The 19,770-nt window shown below is 37.8% G+C and overlaps 2 protein-coding genes across 3 annotated transcripts in view; one reads left to right on the top strand and one right to left on the bottom strand.

The window, feature by feature from the left end:
* grid2 (glutamate receptor, ionotropic, delta 2) overlaps positions 1 to 19,770 on the bottom strand; it is a 548,960-nt gene that overhangs the window by 187,950 nt on the left and 341,240 nt on the right. The gene's annotated exons all lie outside the window — the stretch shown is intronic.
* Positions 1 to 19,770, top strand: part of LOC146657577 (uncharacterized) — a 96,905-nt gene that overhangs the window by 8,858 nt on the left and 68,277 nt on the right. For both annotated transcript variants that reach the window (XM_085425769.1, XM_085425770.1), the window contains exon 2: positions 1,780 to 1,815. In XM_085425769.1, coding sequence (XP_085281895.1) covers positions 1,780 to 1,815 — 36 coding nt within the window. The remainder of the gene's footprint in view (positions 1 to 1,779; positions 1,816 to 19,770) is intronic.

Here is a 19,770-nt window from a genome sequence, read left to right as displayed (position 1 = left end):
GGCACTTGCAGTGACCGACTGGTCATCCAGAGGTTGACTATGCAACACTCTTAACCTCTGGATAACCACTTTCAATCACAAGGTGATTAAATGGGTCACCTGTTGGGAAGCAGCCTGGTTCTAAACAAACTCTGTTCAGCTCAGAGTAACTGCAACAACTCTCAGCCAGATTGGAGAAGGTTTTCAAATAAGTGCTGTCTAATTTAAAAACATGTTGCGAACATCAATCAATTTGAGTCAGTCTGCCTCAATAAGCGTCATACATATGGGACTTTGTAATAGAGGACTTGACTCCCTTGGTTGCTAAGTGTTTGTATTCTGGTGGTATTTCTATATAAAAGCAAGGTTGCTAAACACCAGTGTCACTTTACAGTTCAGTTGCTGTCCTGCAGCAACTATGTCACTATATGTGGAGAAATTTTGAAATTGACTTTCTGTTTAATGTGAATCTGCTGCAACATATTTGCAACTGATTAATCACAGTTAATTACCTAATTATCCCAAACAAATTGAATGTAATTAATAGCTTTAATCCACTCAACTCAATCACAAACTGACGGACTTAACATAGTTGCTCTGAAGATGGCAACTCACCAGGAGTGGCTGACGAACTGCTTCTCGACTGTGAAGCAACAATTTTAAATGCAAGGAAAGTCCAAGCTCATAGTACAGTCATGGTTTTTGTTTTGTTTTTTGGTAGTGCTGTGTTAACCAACCATAGATGGTTAAGATGACAGTTTTTAGTGAACATCAAATGCTAATGTCATGGTTTTAAAGACGTTTACTGCTACTTATAGCTGTGACAATGTATTACTTATCCAAACTTAAAGCTAGGACAAAAGATAACTTATGCTAACTAACTGTAAATAGTATTTACAGTTAGATACCGATGTACGTAAGTTATGATTTCACATGTGTTATTCCTTCTGCTCCAAATATAACCAGAGAACATCCACTTCTGTCCAAGAAAATAACACGTTTGCATATGGAGTCAAGGAAAGTCACGTTCTGAATTAGTAACCATAATCATGTAATAACCTTACAACATGAACTTAAGCAATTACCAATGGGGAGAAATAAAAAGTTCATATTAGTGTCATGGAATGAAGGGCTGGTGTTTGAGCAAGTAAAGGGAATAACCAGCTGTATATGGTGAGAGCAGCAGCTGCTGTGGTCCTCAGTTACACATTTGATGTGGTCTCCATGGGTTGAAGCATATGTTAAAGTTTTCAGCTGGAGGAGATGACCCCACTCATGCTTTGCAGTTAATTCTGTAGACCTTGACATACAGTAGGATTGGTAATTTTTACAAACTTTAATTTCTCCTCAGTTTCAAACGATGAAAAGACTAACTTATAAGGATATAAGGCCATTTAAGTATTGTAAAATGATGTAAGCAAACAATGTCAGCTGTGAAATTAAGTTACTGAGCTCACATTTTATTGACACAACTTAAAATTAACTGACTCTGTTAAAGTTACTCTGTAGTTTTGATAGTTTTGATACATAAATTCAACGTGTCTTTCGTGATTTGATCAGAGTAAACAACCTCTACAGTATGCCTTTTACTTCCAAAGACAGAGGGTAGTCATTTTGTGTTAAATTATCCTTGTCAAAAGACAACTGTTCATCTCCAACATGAGGCATCTGTACAGGAGCAAATCTATACCGTGTGGAATTAAAATAAAAACACTTGAAAGATAAAAGTCACATTTGGGTTATCAAAATAAATGGATGGAATGGCATGTGACCTTGTGCTGATTCATTGTGTTTTCACAGGAAACCAACTCTAAACAGCTGCAGCCTGTGCCTGAGGTGGGTGGTAATAAGTTACATTTACTCCTCTACATTTACTTAAACAGCTCTTCTCAGTAAATTGTGCTTGTTTTAATGCCACTTAGCTTTCAGTATGTACACCTAGGAACATTTTAACACAGTAATTGTTAGATCATTTTTTGTGTTATAAGTGCTCTTTAGTGAAAGCATTAGCACAGCAGTATTTTGTTGTTTGCATGCTGTGTGCTGTAGCAAACAGGCCTGTTCATGCAGGAGGCCAGAATTCAGATTAAAAGACACAGCTTTTTGAGCCACACACAAGACTTTTTGGCTCCCCATAGCAGGAGACATGCCATTGTCAAGCAGGAACAGATAGTGTTAGAGGAAACAATTCGTTAAACAAGTACTTGGAGCAATAAAACACAGAGACCTTAGATTTGTCTTTTCAAACGTGCATGGGTGAGGCCCAGAGGAAACTCACACCGAGTCGCAGGCGTTTCCTTTATTTAACAAGCATAGCAAAATAAGTCTCATCAAGACAATGATGAGACTTATTTTCTCAGCTATAACTGTACTCCATGTGCCTCACATAATAACGGGCTTTTACTTCTAACTGACAAGAATTAAATGACTAGAGTAACATAAAGTCCACTTTCAGGTTCTCATTGGTCTTCAGAAGGACTGGAATAAAAAATGCTGTTTAACCTTTCATTTTCTACTTACAGGGAGTGCAGAATTATTAGGCAAGTTGTATTTTTGAGGAATAATTTTATTATTGAACAACAACCATGTTCTCAATGAACCCAAAAAACTCATTAATATCAAAGCTGAATGTTTTTGGAAGTAGTTTTTAGTTTGTTTTTAGTTTTAGCTATTTTAGGGGGATATCTGTGTGTGCAGGTGACTATTACTGTGCATAATTATTAGGCAACTTAACAAAAAACAAATATATACCCATTTCAATTATTTATTTTTTACCAGTGACACCAATATAACATCTCCACATTCACAAATATACATTTCTGACATTCAAAAACAAAACAAAAACAAATCAGCGACCAATATAGCCACCTTTCTTTGCAAGGACACTCAAAAGCCTGCCATCCATGGATTCCGTCAGTGTTTTGATCTGTTCACCATCAACATTGCGTGCAGCAGCAACCACAGCCTCCCAGACACTGTTCAGAGAGGTGTACTGTTTTCCCTCCTTGTAAATCTCACATTTGATGATGGACCACAGGTTCTCAATGGGGTTCAGATCAGGTGAACAAGGAGGCCATGTCATTAGTTTTTCTTCTTTTATACCCTTTCTTGCCAGCCACGCTGTGGAGTACGTGGACGTGTGTGATGGAGCATTGTCCTGCATGAAAATCATGTTTTTCTTGAAGGATGCAGACTTCTTCCTGTACCACTGCTTGAAGAAGGTGTCTTCCAGAAACTGGCAGTAGGACTGGGAGTTGAGCTTGACTCCATCCTCAACCCGAAAAGGCCCCACAAGCTCATCTTTGATGATACCAGCCCAAACCAGTACTCCACCTCCACCTTGCTGGCGTCTGAGTCGGACTGGAGCTCTCTGCCCTTTACCAATCCAGCCACGGGCCCATCCATCTGGCCCATCAAGACTCACTCTCATTTCATCAGTCCATAAAACCTTAGAAAAATCAGTCTTGAGATATTTCTTGGCCCAGTCTTGACGTTTCAGCTTGTGTGTCTTGTTCAGTGGTGGTCGTCTTTCAGCCTTTCTTACCTTGGCCATGTGTCTGAGTATTGCACACCTTGTGCTTTTGGGCACTCCAGTGATGTTGCAGCTCTGAAATATGGCCAAACTGGTGGCAAGTGGCATTTTGGCAGCTCCACGCTTGACTTTTCTCAGTTCATGGGCAGTTATTTTGCGCCTTGGTTTTTCCACACGCTTCTTGCGACCCTGTTGACTATTTTGAATGAAACGCTTGATTGTTCGATGATCACGCTTCAGAAGCTTTGCAATTTTGAGACTGCTGCATCCCTCTGCAAGATATCTCACTATTTTTGACTTTTCTGAGCCTGTCAAGTCCTTCTTTTGACCCATTTTGCCAAACGAAAGGACGTTGCCTAATAATTATGCACACCTGATATAGGGTGTTGATGTCATTAGACCACACCCCTTCTCATTACAGAGATGCACATCACCTAATATGCTTAATTGGTAGTAGGCTTTCGAGCCTATACAGCTTGGAGTAAGACAACATGCATGAAGAGGATGATGTGGACAAAATACTCATTTGCCTAATAATTCTGCACTCCCTGTATACCTCAGTCAAAAGCTGTTTTCACCTGAATTTTGGACAAAACCAGGGAATCAGATCATGATATTTTCCATAGCTGTCTTAAAAATGTCATTTAAAATGGTCCACTTCAGATACATTTACACCAGCTGGACAGAGTGCACAGCAGGCAGTACGTATGACTAGCAGTAACTGCACTGGGATATTAGCCTCACTATTGACACACAGGTGCGGTCCAAAATGACAAATAATCTGCACTCAAAAACTGGCAAGTTTAATGCCTGATCATTTGAGCTTTTTCATGCACCTCTGTCAGGTCGTAATAAAGTTCAAAAACATCGGGGCTGCTGTGCGTGTGTGGTGCTAAAATGGCCACACTTAGACTGCAGCTATTTCAGCGTATACCTGGGTATTACATCTAATGAGTACAGCATACTGACACAAACTAAACAATCTCATTTAGAATTTCAATTACACACTTCATTTACAACAAGAACCTCCCACTATGCTCTTGATCAGAGAGCATGTAGGCTGCTTGATAAATAAGTTATTAAACACAACATGGAGGCAAAATGCCTTCTGCAAAAATCAAATTCACGAGGCACTGTGCCCTGAAACTAAAGCAAAGCTCACATATTAGATCAACTGACCCTAAAGACATATTACATCTTCTGCCTTCTCAATTATCAAATCATTTTAGTCCTCTATTTCCTGCTGGGCCTGTGGGAGGGAGACTTTTTGACACTGAACCTGATCCGATTACAGAGATGAGTGAGAAGTGGATAACGTAGCCGTCTGCAAGCCTGCAAACCATGTTCAAGTGCAGAATTTGTATCTTTTGCATCTGAGAGGAAAAGAGAGAAACCCTCAAGTATATTCTGAGAATCTGAAGTTTTATCAAAACACCATCAACCCCTGTGAGGAGAATCTGTTTATAACAAAACACAGGGAAAGGGATAATGAGATTAAGGGACGGGTGGATAAAAGACAAGAAGAATAGTAAAAGGAAAAAGGTGATATGAAAAATGCAACCACAAGGCAACAGTGAAAAGGCCACATCTTTCAGCCATCTTCAACTATCAGCTATTCTGCAAGCTCTTAAATAATAAGGTGCAATGCAACTGCTCTGGGAGGTCAAAACACCTTCCAAGCTGAGAAAAAGATCCAAACCACATAAGCTAAAACCACAGTTCACAATATTCTCCTCTTGCTACAGTTCAAATATGAAAAAGACTCAAGTTTATTTATAACTATATGAGATTATATACTTAACTGAATTTTAGTAAGGAAACACTTTTTGGAACTGTATTCTTCAGTAGTCAGACATTTTTATCTGTTAGATACTACTTGTACTCTCTGCAAAGAAAAAAAGACAACATTGCACAACAGTGTAAATGTCAGATGTTCTTCTTAAAAGCTACTATGTGGTTTGTGACCATCCAGCCATACACAATAAGAGGCTTTCGGGTAGGCAAGCCTCATTCTTTATTGTTAGCCATAAGTGGGGTACTGTACTTACAGCAACTCTGCGTTTTCTGCTGAAACATTGCATGCTTTTATCAGTTCCCTGTTACCCCCACCACCCCACCCTTCCAAGTCTTTCAACCATGATCATATTCCCATTTGTCCTTTTTCACTGCACACTCTTTCTGGATTCTTCCTTTTCATTTCTGGTTTTATTGTGCTTCATCTCCCTCTGTTTCTCCTTTTTCATTCAACCCAGATAATACCATGTATTAACATCTACTACATCTTCAACACCATAAATCCTATTACAGGCTATGCGCAGAGAGATGGGAGAAAAAGTGAAGTAGAAAGCTTCTTTTCATCCTACTTATTCTATTATCTATCCCTAAACAACACACTCTCATCAGTGGGTGGGTATATCATGGCCAATCTTAAGTTGGGTAACTACTACTGTGTACTCCAACACACGCACTATAATTGGAGGCGGGGGAAGACAGTGAGGGTATATATATACAGTACATATTCTGATTTATTTCAGTAACTCACAAGGGCTGCAGAGCAGAACAAGCACTAGCATCACCAGCTGCTGCTCAAAATGGCAGAGTTAGAGTTCATACACCAGATGAGGTACTTATTGTTGCATCAGCATCAGAGTGTATTTGTTCTTATTCATTTATGTGCACAGAGCTTATGCATGCATATATGTGCAGCCTGTGTCACTACAGCCACATTCTCTTTCTGTTGGAAACACGGCACGATTAGGAAATTTCTCCCCTGCTATTTTTTCCCCGTCAAATATTTGCAACACTTCTCTAATACTCAGTGTCTGACTTTTCCTAAAATTGTGTTAAGAAATGTCCCCTATTATAAATTGCCCAGATAAAGGCAAATGTGAAAAATCATTTATAGTTATCATTGCCAGCAGGTACAATTTACCCTGACTGTGCCTAGATCTTTGATTTGGGACATCTTGCATGAAACAGCAGTTTCTCACTTGAAGGACGGCTTGTCCACTGAGCACCACAGGAGGACTAATGATTTGCCAATTTGCGCCATGGCTGGGACCATCACCATTATTGAGCAGGGATATTTTAAATATGCTTGAAACCCAGTGTGTCAGCAGGCTTGACATCAGGAATAATTAAGAAGGCATTAGATTCAACAGCATATACTACATTGGTCTCCAGTAACCAATTAGAGAAAACCGAGGCCACTTTCTTTATGGAAACTGGTTTGAGTGCACAGAGTAATCAATTTTAAGATAGAAACTGAGGATTCCTCCAATTCCTTTAAATTTTGTACTATTTGATTTAAAAAGCTGATAAATTTGCATATTTAAAAATTTCGTGTGGATATTACACCTTTTGTGCCAACATTTGTGTCTATTAAACCAAAGCCCTAATAATGTCTCCATGTAATTACCATGTAAGACACAAGTCATAGGACAATCTTCAGTATGGAGACAATGTAAATCAGGATTGCACTTGCTCAGTGAATTATGTGAAGAAGAGTTTAATGATCAGGACATTTTAGGACTGCTGCCATTGTCAGCAATCCAAAAACTTCACCACAAACAGACCTACTGGAGGCAACTGTCGCCAACATATTGTTTCTTGTTTTTATTAATACCTATTGCCCTGCTTTATATCGGTAAAAAACACACATGCTAGTTTTACTTTACTTACACTGTTTTCTTGAGTTCAAATCACCCCGACACACAAGTGTAACCCAGTTCAGACGACACAAATGCATCTTGTAAGAAGTGTTATATAAATATAGTTTATCATTAAATTATTTTATTCCAATAGCAAATACAAAAGGCCCTGCATTTTTTAAGGATATCTTTGCTCGAGGAAAGAGAGAAAAGTTTCAACTATTTGTATGCTTGTAACTATGTTTTGAAAGTGGTTAAAAAAATTGGGAGGGCATAGAGTGCATGAGGAGTGTGCAGGTGAGATTAAGCATCTATGTGTGTGTGTGTTTGCATGAGTATGTAGGTGCTTGTGTACAAAGAAGGAAAACAGAGGAAAGAGAAAGAGGCAACAGATAAGCACATTGCCAAACTGAAAAAAAATGTGCAATGACAACCTTACACAGGCCTTCTCCTCCTATACCCAACCCCCGGCTCCTTCACCACCACACACACCTGTATCATCTCTGAAGTACTTCCTGGCATCCCCATTAGTGGCTCCACTAGCAGCAGTCAATAGTGCTAACCTTTGGTGCTCTACACACACACACACACACACACACACACACACACGCACACTCACGCACACACGTGTGTATTTATACACACACATATACACACACACACACACACACACGCACGCACGCACACGCACGCACGCACACACAACCTCTCAGCCCTTTAGTTGTAATGCTCTGTAATCATTGTGCTCCCAGCTCCATGTGCACCGATAAAGCCTTAATGTCATCACACATCACACACACACGCACACACACCCTGTTTGTTAAGATAAGAACATAATACCATCTCTGTCTGGTGATAAAGTTCAAGGAGCCCTTGAAGGGCCCTTTTAAGTGCACTGGAAAATGGTGAGCAGAAAATGCTATCTCTCCAGGTAAGCGTGTGTCTGCTTCGTGTGACACCAAACAGACACACGCAGAAAGTACAAATATTATGACATAACCTCAAAGGGACACGAACCTTCAATAGACCCTGCAGCGAAGGAATACTGTAATTATCAACCTTCGGTTATTTTGTTGTGGTCATGTAGTACAGGTGGTGAGAAAGATTGCTTTGCGCTGGCAAAATAATAAACACACACACACACACACACACACACACACACACACACACACACACACACACACACACACAATAAAACAAACTCCTGCTGGGTTGGCACAAAAGATACACACACCACAATTTAGGTTGTTTGTGGTAAATGTTCTCCATCAGAATGCTCAGGATGTTACAGTAGAACTGCACACTGACAGCCTATCCCCGAGGCTTGAATCCACACCGCAACCCTATAAATGTCATGAAAACAGCATTCCCCCTAAAAGTGCTGTTCATCTTTTCCATCATAGTCTGAAACCAGTGATGAGAGGTAGATTGGAGAGCTAAAATGTGGGGTTGGTTTTGTCTATGGCAATGTTGCAGCTGCACAAGCAAAAGTGGTAGACAGAGAACCTCCAGAGGGTGATTTAGAAAACTGCAGTAGAGAAAGAAGTCAAAAAGTCCATATGAAGACGTTTAAAGAGAGGTTGCACAATGAAATGTTTTTCATTCTTTTTGAGCAGTTGCCCAAAACACAAATGAAGCTGCGGCTCATTTAAGTCTTCCACTAAATCCACAATAAACCAGAGTTTGGTTTCATCATTATTATCATTATTATTATTATGTCTAGAATCACATCTTTACCGCCTTGGAGTTGTGGGAAGCAATGACACATGTACAGCTCACTCTATGCACTCATGTGAAAAACTAAATATACCCCATGATTTGCTAGCTTGCAGGACCTCCTTTTGCAGCAATGACATCAAGTAAAAATGTTCAGAATCAGTCTCTCACACCATTGTGGAGGCCCCACTCTACTGTAGAAAGTTGCTTCAGGTTATTGAGGTTTACAGAGAATTTATCTGCACGGTTCTCTTAAGGTCCTACCACAGCATTTCAATCAGGTTGAGGTCTGTAATCTGGCTGGGCCATTGCAACACTTTGACACTCTTTACATTCTCTTATAAATTTGTTGGCATTGCATTATCCAATTTGGGCCCGTCTTTAGTTTTCAAACATACACCCTTTGGTATACTGATGAGTTCATGGACAACACAATGACTGCAAGATCCCCAGATTCTGTGGCTGCAAAACAAGCCAAAATCATCACCCTTCTACCACTGTGCTTGACACTTTCTATGGGGTGTTTGTACCGATATGTTGTGTATTTTGTTGTGTTTTTTTGTCAAATGTGGTGTAGTCGTGAAGCTTTTGCTCCAGAAGTCTTCAGACCTAAGCCGTGCTGCCGTGTTTTGTTTTGTTTTTTCTTCTGGCAACCCTTCCAAAAAAGGTCATATTTGTGCACTCTTTTTTTAATTGTGCTGTCTTGAACTTAAACATTAAACATGCTAAATGAGGCTTGTGTAATATAAGGTTTAGCTCTTGGATTTGCTGTATTTTCTCTAAGCATTTCACAGTCTGTGACCTTGAGGTAAATTTGCTGTAACGTCCACTTCTGGGAAGATCGTGGCATTGCGTAAACACATGCTCCAGACCAACTAACTGCCAAAACGTCTGCTTTTATAGAGGTACCCACACTTGCAGTTTTTCAGCTCATCAAGTTCATTTATATTAGCTTGTATCATTGGAGAAACAGTAAGAATGTACTTTGTTTATGATAGGACTGCAATTCTTTCAAAATTTACACCTATTCAAAACATCAAAAGTTGCTTAGAAATGTTCTTCTTCACGTGGCTGTATGTTGCAGATCCACATCCTTTGACTATAGGCCAGATATTTCGACTTTGAAGACTCATTTATCAAATAATTTCAGTCTGGCCATTTTGGCCAATACTATGCTGTCTGGTCTAAGAGGGATCTTTTCTTTCATATCTTTAGGGAACCACTGAGAAAGTGACTGTGTATATGTCTGTGCTGGATGACACAATCTAAATGTCACTTCACGGAAGGAGGAACACCTAAATGCAGCACTTTATTCAGGAGACAAATTTGTCTGTATGTGTTCACATTTATTGACTCTCCTTTGTTCTTGCTCCTTCAGCGTAAGAGAGCACATCTGTGTGTTTTCTCCCGCAGTGTTTACCTCATCCGTTTATTTCATCTCCAAATATTCACCCTTCACATTCTACATCATCTGTTTATATCTAGTTTTCGACGTCTTGTTTCTGAGTCACTCTTAATCATTCTTCCAGTGACCTGTACCAAGAAGTAAATACAATTTTTACACTCATGAAAGTGCCAGGCATGTACTATTAATCAAAACTAACCTGAATAATCTATATTGTAACTGGCAGAAACTCAATAAGTTTCTGTCTTCCCTACAATAACTTAAATCACCACATCTCTGCTCCTCTTTATATTCCACCCCCACATGCCACTTTTTCTACCAGAGTTGCTCTCTCGAGATCTTTTTCATTCTCCTTTCTTTACACACCCACCTTCTTTTCGCAGTAGTCACCTTTACATAACTTTGCTTCGTAAAATAAACTTCATTGCCCTTCATTCGACCCTTTCCCTCCATGCTATTCCATCAAGAACTACTTTCCTATTTTTTACGCCGTCTGCTACATGTCCCGTAATTATAAGGGTCAACATTTGCTCCTCAAGCTCCATTGCCAAAGTAAAGACGCCAACAGAGCAGCAATCTGTGTGTAATGCCAAGATGAAGAAAACCTAAATAACTCGAACAACTCACTCAAACTACCCACAAATCATCATGATAATAACTGTCATTTTCTAACCTTCAATTTTATTTTGACAAGGCCCAGCAATATTTGAGTGGTTAATATAGGAGACATTCAGTAAAAGTTTACTTTAGACTGAGAGAATGCAAAATGGTGCCCTTCATGTGTCAGTAAGCAAACAGCAAAAGAGGAAGCACGTGGGAAGATACGAAAAGAGGGATTATATTGGAGTTTATTTTCAACAATATTGAGTCGCAGTTTGTATATTTCTGTGCTGGCATTCCTCCAAAATCCTTTAATTTCTTATACTATTTGATATTTACTCAAATAGTCCAGTAATACTGTGGTTCTCAGTATAATTAACAATTACTGTGTCAGTCAGCCAGAGTATGAATCTACACCAAAGTTATTAAATCAAACCACTGAATGCATTCATTAATACGCTCAGATTAGCCATGACATCAATCTATCTTGTAAATCGATGCATAATGAATGCTTGCTTAGGAGTTCTTTTTCATTCCTAATATAATATGAAAAATGAAATATAATATACATGTAATACAATATGTCCTGTAGAAAATGTTTTTTTTTTTTTACGGTAATTGACAGCAAACATTGTCTCTCACAAGCATATATTTCACGGCCCTTTGGTCCAAAAAGAATCAGGATAATTTATTATAAATTGTGGAAAATTTATATGCAGAGTGTTGATGAGAAAATACATATTCATCAGTGGCAATGGAGCAGGGCAGAATCACAACACCTGATTTAAGGCTCCATTTGCAGTGGAAACCTCTTAATCCCGTCCCCTCGGGGATGATTATAGCAAATGAATTAAAGGGGACATGTAGTGCACATTTCCAGGTCCATATTTTCATTCTGGTGCCCCACTGGTGTATTTTTTGCATGATTTACAATTTAAAAAGACACATTTATCTTAAAATGGCCTTCACGTATTCTCTTGGCTCAGCCTCTGTCCAAAAAAAAAAAAAGCCTCTGCAGTGTAATTGTTTGTAAGTCTTCAACCCAGTAAGTCCAATCTATTCTGATAAGCCAGTTTTTAAAACTTTCCCTTGTTTAGGCACAAAAGTATAAAAGATTCTCTGTGCAAACCAAAGTTAATGATTTATGATGCACAAATGATCTGAGTCATGACAATCTATTTAAACTGACCAATTATATGCTTCCCCTCACTGAAATCAAAATAGATAAAAAATTCTCAAAACAATTGTCCTTTGGTAAAGTATTGTCCACTGTCAGCAGAATTTACAATGAATGAATTGCCAATGAAGCACCAATCTAAAATGTTTTAAAAAAATCCTATAACAAATTCCATTGTGGCTCATGACCTGAATTTCACCCACCGTCACCCCTTTCAGAAAAGCAGTTGTTCTCACTGTCTCTCATTCCACTATTTCTCTGACTGTTATTTCTGATAATGCGTACCATTATTTTAAACGGGTAAAATCAGCCCCAACCATAAGTCATTATTTTATATAATAGCTTTTTTAAAGGCTTTTTGTTTGATTAAACTGTACATTTAATATACCTGTTTCATCGCAGACATTTTGACTCATTACAGCGAGAAAGCACAGTTGTAATAATGATGGCTCATTAATATGGTTATATTAAGCGCCCAAGACATGACAGTGAATCTGTATGCACCAAAGAAGGGCCTGCCTCAGTGGAGCACAGCCATTATTAATATCCCCCGCTTTCCCTACTGTGATAGCTGAAGACATCTGCTGTGAGAAGGGTTTATATAAGCATGTGGATGTATTTTAAATCAAAGAGAGTCAGAGGAAATCAACATCTACATCTAAAAGTTTTCTACCATGTCATATAGTAACAGCTGCACAGCTGATGAGTCAGTTAGGTATTCATTTGTCAGCATAAACTTTGATACCACACAAAATAATGCCAAACAAAGTATAGCGGAGGGAAATGTTATACATACAGTACAATAATCCTGTGAAATGCCAAGATGCAGTCAACCGAATTTTATCACATTTACCGTAAAGAAAGAATTAAATTAAATGTCTGTCTGCGTCAGTTCAACTTATATTAGCTATATCTTCCATATTCCTACATTTTCTGAATGCAAGGAGATTTTTTTTTGGACAGGCCGTTAGCTGCCACATGCTGCTGCACTTCCTGAGGGTAACTGCTCTTTGTGGATTTAGCCAACTACAGTGCTTAATAAATTTATTAGATCACAACCCAATATAAGGTTTATGTGACAGGTGCAATAAATTAAGCAGTGTTGGTAATTACCAAAATCATTTTTTGTTTCTGCCGTGGTTAAACAAACAATATGAGCAAGTTCATGATCAAAATGATATTTTCAATGCTAAAATATAATCATTGTTATCCATAAATGTTCAAATGTGTTGTTTTACAAAAATCCAAAGCACATAATTATTTTTTTTAATTAAGATGCCAAATTAAAGATATTTTCTTGCAACCCAGAAAGTGACTGAATGTTATCTTTAATAAATTTTTGACTTCGCAGAGAAGTCCAGTTAACTAGCTCAAGTGTGGGGATAAAAACATGTTGGTCACAAACACATCGTAAAAACAATTTGTGTGTAATGATGAAAGCCATGACTTTTGAAAAAATGTGAGTAAAAAAAATGAAGCAAGAAACATAAAAATATAAAAACCCCAAAACAAAAACAACAACTAAAAAGTTGCTCCATAAGATTGTTTTTCAGCTAGGTAGATGCAGAAGTACTGTGAGGGTGTACATGAGAAAGGGAAAAAGTCAAAGTCAAATTTATTTATATAGCACATTTAAAACGAAAACCGTTGACCAAGGTGCTGTACAATTAAGATAATTAAAAGAAATAAAAACATAGGGAGACATGATAAGAGTTAAGAAAAAGAATCATAAAATTTTAAGATTTGAGTGAGAAATAAGATAAATAAAAGTAACACAAGCTCATTCTGAAAAAGGATGAGTGACTAAACTAAATCAGTGGCTTGAGTAGAAAGAGAGTTCCAGGCTGCACCATAAATGAAATGGCTTTATAGTATTTTTTATTTAATTTATATATTTATACATTGCGTTTGCTATTTTACAACTACAGGGTTTATCACTTTAGAACAGTAAAAAATTAATTTATATTAGTTACAATTCACCAATACACAGTGACTAGAAAACATTGATTTAAACATCTGAATAATTTAATAATTGCAGGATATCAGCATTATGGAAAACTTAAAAATTAATTTGGAAGAATATTATTTTGTTTGGGTTCAGCCTATCTGTAAAAAAAGAGTATATAAAAAAAAACAACAGCGCTCCATATTTATCATATTAAACATGTCACAGCCTAAATGTTAAATTTCATCAAACTGCCTGCTACAACAACGAAAGTAACACATTTAAAAACATTATTTATTGTAGACGTCAAACAGTGAAAGTTTGTAATTGCACTTCAACTAACCTGCAGTCACTCTCAATCATCTACCATCTGTTCTGAACTGCCCCAATCACCCTGCTCATCAGACTCCGCTTCTGAATGTGGGAAGCTCACAGCTCTGCTCACTTCAGTTCTGGTTTTCCTGCTTTCCTACGCAGCAAAAAACCTCCCCAGTTCTCCATACATTTAGTCATCCACTTTGTGATATCCATTCAAAACTCCAATAGATATTCATCTTTTTTCAAAGTCTAGTCCCCATTACGTTTATCTATCATCAGATTTTGCAATTGAATTAATTCTAACATTAGCGCTCAGAAAGATGTAAAAAAAGAGGAAAATGCAAACAGATAAAAAAGAACAAAAAAACCACCCTTGAAGCTGTTACAACAACAACAAAAAGAGCCACATAACTGTACTATACCAACAAATTTCACAACTTTCCAAGTTCCTTGTGTGCTTAATGTTTTTTCTTCAGGCATTTTACAGACATGGCAGAGGAGGATCATAGATCATGAGGCCTTTATGTACCATTTCTATGTGAAATTGGAAAACTGTCAGCAAAAGAGAGATTACACAGACATGAAAGTATGATCAAGGATACATAAATAAGAAGCAAGCTGTCCCAGGTTGGTATTATAATTCATCAAGTGACTGAGCCAAGGCAGGGAAACAGCCAGCAATTCAAGATGCATTATGTGTATTATGCTGGCTTTCTTATTGTGTAGAATACATAGAATGTTTTAACGTTCTACCTCCCCCTATTCTGCTGACATATACTTTTCACCATATGAAATACTCTTGTCCTTGTTGATTCATATACTCTACATTACCCAGTTGTGTTAGTTCAATACTGCCTCTCTATTTTAGATTTTTTTAGGCATAAAAGACAACCAGAGAAGGCTTTACTAAAGAAAAAAAAACACTCTTGCAGTGGATGGAGACTTCAGTGAATACATTATTCAACATGTCCTATAAAGAATATTTTTCTTCATGTTTCATTTGTGACATCTGTCATCTTTGGAAAAATCTCCAACTTGTTTGATGGTCCTTCAAGTAAGAAATGTCAGTTACAGAGAAAATAGTCCCAAAATGTCAACGTTTTAAAATTTTAACGCTTTAAGATCAAATGGCAAAATTCATATTTTCAACTTCTTTGCATATCTAATATGAAGTCTCTGTGTGTATGTGTTGAGGCAGAGATAAGGATAGGCAGAAGACCAGTTTCTCAGAGTAAATTCCGACTTACTGTATTATATACTAGTACATTTGTTCTTAACAATAAATACTGACTCATTAGTTCATGCTTTATCTGCAAAAACAAAACTATTAGTGGTGAAAAAAGTGCTGACTGATGCACAACTGGAGAGAAAAGTTTTCTTTTTAAAGAACAGGACCACCTAGTTATCACTTATGGTGCCCTATCATTTATTGTTCTTAATTTATGGAGCAATTTTAGTTATTTATTTTCTGTTTTCTACTTTTCTTCTACGTTTTGACTACTTACCAGCTGTGTTACTCTTGCTGCTTTAAGAATCATCTCAAGCTGCACGTAAGATGAAAGTTGCATGAAAGGAGCATAAGAGGGGAAATCGCCTTTCATGTCTTTATATTATATTATAACTCTTATTGGTTATTTATTTGCACTGAGTCCAGGGAAATCACAAAGAGTAATATTTTTAATAGAAAAACAGTCCCAGGGTAAAAATCCAACTTTACTCTTATGTCTACATGAAGTGGATGGAATAAGGAAATGAATGCATCGTCAAGAAACCTTGCTGCCAGTGGCTAGCAACTCGGCCATATGTACCAGATTGAAAAAAGGCAACAGAGCAGGAAAATGTTAAATAATGCAGAAAATTGAATGGGAATGTTGGGCTTCAGATTAGTTTGTGTGGTGAAGTGAAAGGATGTGCTTGGAGGAGGGTGTTCTGCTGAGAATTCAGAAGATGCTGGACTATAATCTTCACAAGAAGGAATTTAGAAAAGGAAGGATGGATGAAAACAATAATCTGACAATTAACAAGAGATAAGCCAAGAGGTACACTTCACCTTATTGTAAATTTAAACAGGCAACTGGCAAACTTGTTGCTTTAAGTTATAATCATGACGTTAATGGTGATTGAACAATTTAGTGGCTATGTAATGACATACTTAGTTTTCAGATTAGTTGCAAATATGTTTGCATTCGGTAACATGGTAATATCTGCCACCGGGTACAAAACGTCCTTGTGCAGCTTAAAATGTAAGTGGACAGCAGTTAAATTGAAGAAGAGTTTAGTCGTCAGAGGAGTCAAAGAAGGTGAAGACGAAGAGCGACAGAAACTCAAAGTAAAACAAGAGTTAACCTCGGACAGTGAGGCATAGATCAGGGCAATAGTATAAAAGCATTACTAAAGCATTGAGTGTTCCCCAAAGCCCAGTGCCATTTAAAGGACTCTGAGAGCACAAAAAAAATCCCTCTCTGGTCTCACAAGATAAAAATGTTCTCCAATGTTTGTTTGTTTTTTTCCAAGCACTATCTCTCACAAACACCAGACATCATCACCTGGCTAACACTATCCTTACAGTGAAGCACAGAAGTGGCATCAAAACACTGTGTAGGGTTTCTCACCAAACAGGGTCAAAGTGCTTAGGGGCTAAACTGAGGGATAAATGCAGCCAAACACATAGAGGTCCTAGAAGAAACACAGTGACATGAGATTGGGATGATGGATTACTATTCAGCACCAGAGTGGCATTAAGTAGTATTGCAACACTGAAGTAGATATAAGACAGTTGTCTTGTCCTCAAGTGGCATAAGAGCTCCCAGATGTCAAAGCTCAGTGCCCTAGATGAAAATCCAAAATGTCATTTACGTAAATGATATTTGGATTTTCAATACACCACGAAAAAATAAAAATAAATCTCTGAACTTTTGAACTTTTTTTTTGTGATTTCCTGCCTCTTTGGAGCTAAAAGAGGCCACCCAAACACATGAGATATCAATGGAAAGCCCAAGATGTCCTCTATTTAGTACATCAGGACTTAGTAGGGAAGCTCAAATAAGTCAAAAGATATACATACAAAGATGTAAACAAATGTCCATTACAGAGGACATGAATGAATAGGCTAGTTCTCAGGAGGATATACTTGAGAAATGGTAATATGGGTTTTTAGCCTCGATTGACGGTAAAAATGATAATTTCACTCATCTAAAATTAACCTCCTAGGACCTGGTGTCCACATATGTGGACATCACATTTTGGGTTGTATAGACCAAAATACAAAATCTTGCTCTACAAGGACCTGATATCCACTTATGAGGACAGTATACTCTCACTGTTCTATCGAAATTGAAAACAATTGTCCCCATCTAAAAAAAAATATCAATCAGCCTAAAAAAGGAAAGAGAAATTAAAAATGCAAGCCATGAAAGAGTTCGGGTCTTAGGAGGTTTAACTCACAACCTGACTTGTTACAGGTTGTGGTGGGAGACTACAGCAGAGAGCCACAGAGCCTTTGGTAAATGGGCTGGATCACACATAGTGCTTTTCTACTCTACTTGAGGACTTAAAGCACTATATGCAACATGCCTCATTCATCCATCTAAGTGCTTTATGTCTAATATTCACATACATTGACACAACCAAGAAAACTTTCTGAATAGTAGGTGATCTGCTGCTCCATCTCCTTAGTGATAGCCACCTCTGACATAAAGCAACATATAAATATCACATTACTAAACAGCAAATTACGAATGAATCATGAATGTATACGTCAAGCATCCATTCTCACTTGAAACATTTCCACTGGCTTTGCTCCTCTTTATCACAAAATCATCACCAATAAGTACTTTAAACGAAAAGACCGAAGTTTCTTTTGAAAGATGCTAAATTCAAGCAACGTTACGTTGTCTTAAATGTGTATCATTCTCTGCTCAATCATCTTATGCACCTTTCTCTCTCTTTCTGTCAAGTCTTGTTATTTTGCAACAGCTTTCAGTTCACATCCACCGTAGCCTAGAGCATCTGGGTGGGAGGTGCTTTTCATGACAAATGACCTCACAAATAACTGATAGAGAGAAAAAACAACAACATCCCACTCATCTCTCGCTGTCTCCATGACAGTCTGTGTCTGTCTCTCAACCGGTGTATATGTTTCTCCCACCCCGAGCATCCTCCCAGGTAGAGCGAGAAAGAGACATCTGTGACCATCAATCTTATCCACCAATATTTACCGTCTCCCGACACTTCATCTCAGAAACCCCTTTCCACTTGATGTCTGACTAAATTAGATTAAATGACTGCTTTGTCAACCTTCCCAAAGGAAAGAGAGAGAAACTCTAGAAAACTAATCTGGGTTCCAGTCACACACTGAAATTGAGGCGGGTGCTTTCATATTGTATAATAGCCAAAGCAATATTCCACACCAACTGTAGATCAGATTTCGTAGTTTAAAGGAATAAATTATAATAAGGATGCATTCTATCATCGGTTTACATTTTGACTCTATGTACTGTTCTGCTTTCTTTTCTTTTATCGTAGGCCTTTTTTATATTTAAAAAACAAATCCCAAGGAACGTGTAAAGACAGACAACCCAATAGATTAGAGATTAAAATTAATTAATTTTGCCTGTTTGACACCTATCCCTGCCTGGCTGTTCTCTATGCCTTAAGGATCCTCTCTCCTGTTCCCCATTCACCCAGCAGTGATTCATGTTAGCAAGTAAACCAAAGTCAAGATAAAATGAAACAAGGAAATAAATAAAAAAAGGAACCATTCAGTGATCTGAATCAGAATCAGAAGACAAGGGGCAATTAACAGGTGACATAACCTGTTCAGTCAGAATAACTTCAACAAAATGCATATTTTGTGACTTTGCACTGGAATCCCATTAACTGGTTACTGGTTACTAGATCATTATCTATATAATGGGCAAAAAATAAATGAATAAATACTTTTGGTTACTCCTTCATATTTTTGATTTGGGAGATTTTATTCTTTCTCGTGAAACCTCAGAAGGATTTGTGTGAACTCCCAGGACTGAAAGAGGGATCTCTCATTTGTTGATTTGACAGCCAAATAAGGTCAAAAAATAAATGAATAAAAAAACAAAATGCACCTTTCATTGCTACAATCATATGAAACAAGAAAATGGTGTAAACCAATGAAGGAGTGGAGATATGTAAATCAATTTTTCTTGCACAATAAGGGATATTTTGACAACTGCCCACTGCTAACATGAAATCAGCTGCTTTCAAACAACTGCAGTGACAACATGCTAACACACCGCTAGTAGTAAAGAAGCCTGGCTCCATCTAAAGTTTGACCTTCAACAGGTAACAAATGGGCAGCCAGGCTCGCAGCAGTCTGGGCTCCATTTCTCACCCCTGATTCTACAGCAGAATTGCTCTGACTTTGATTTTTCCCTGAAGTGATTTTTCCCTGAAGTGATTTTTCCCTGAAGT

This window comes from Rhamphochromis longiceps, linkage group LG12 (genome assembly GCF_057381845.1).
Source record: "Rhamphochromis longiceps isolate RC_006_pf linkage group LG12, R_longiceps_female_GT1.1, whole genome shotgun sequence".
NCBI lineage: Eukaryota > Metazoa > Chordata > Actinopteri > Cichliformes > Cichlidae > Rhamphochromis > Rhamphochromis longiceps.
This window is presented reverse-complemented; position numbering and strand designations above follow the sequence as displayed.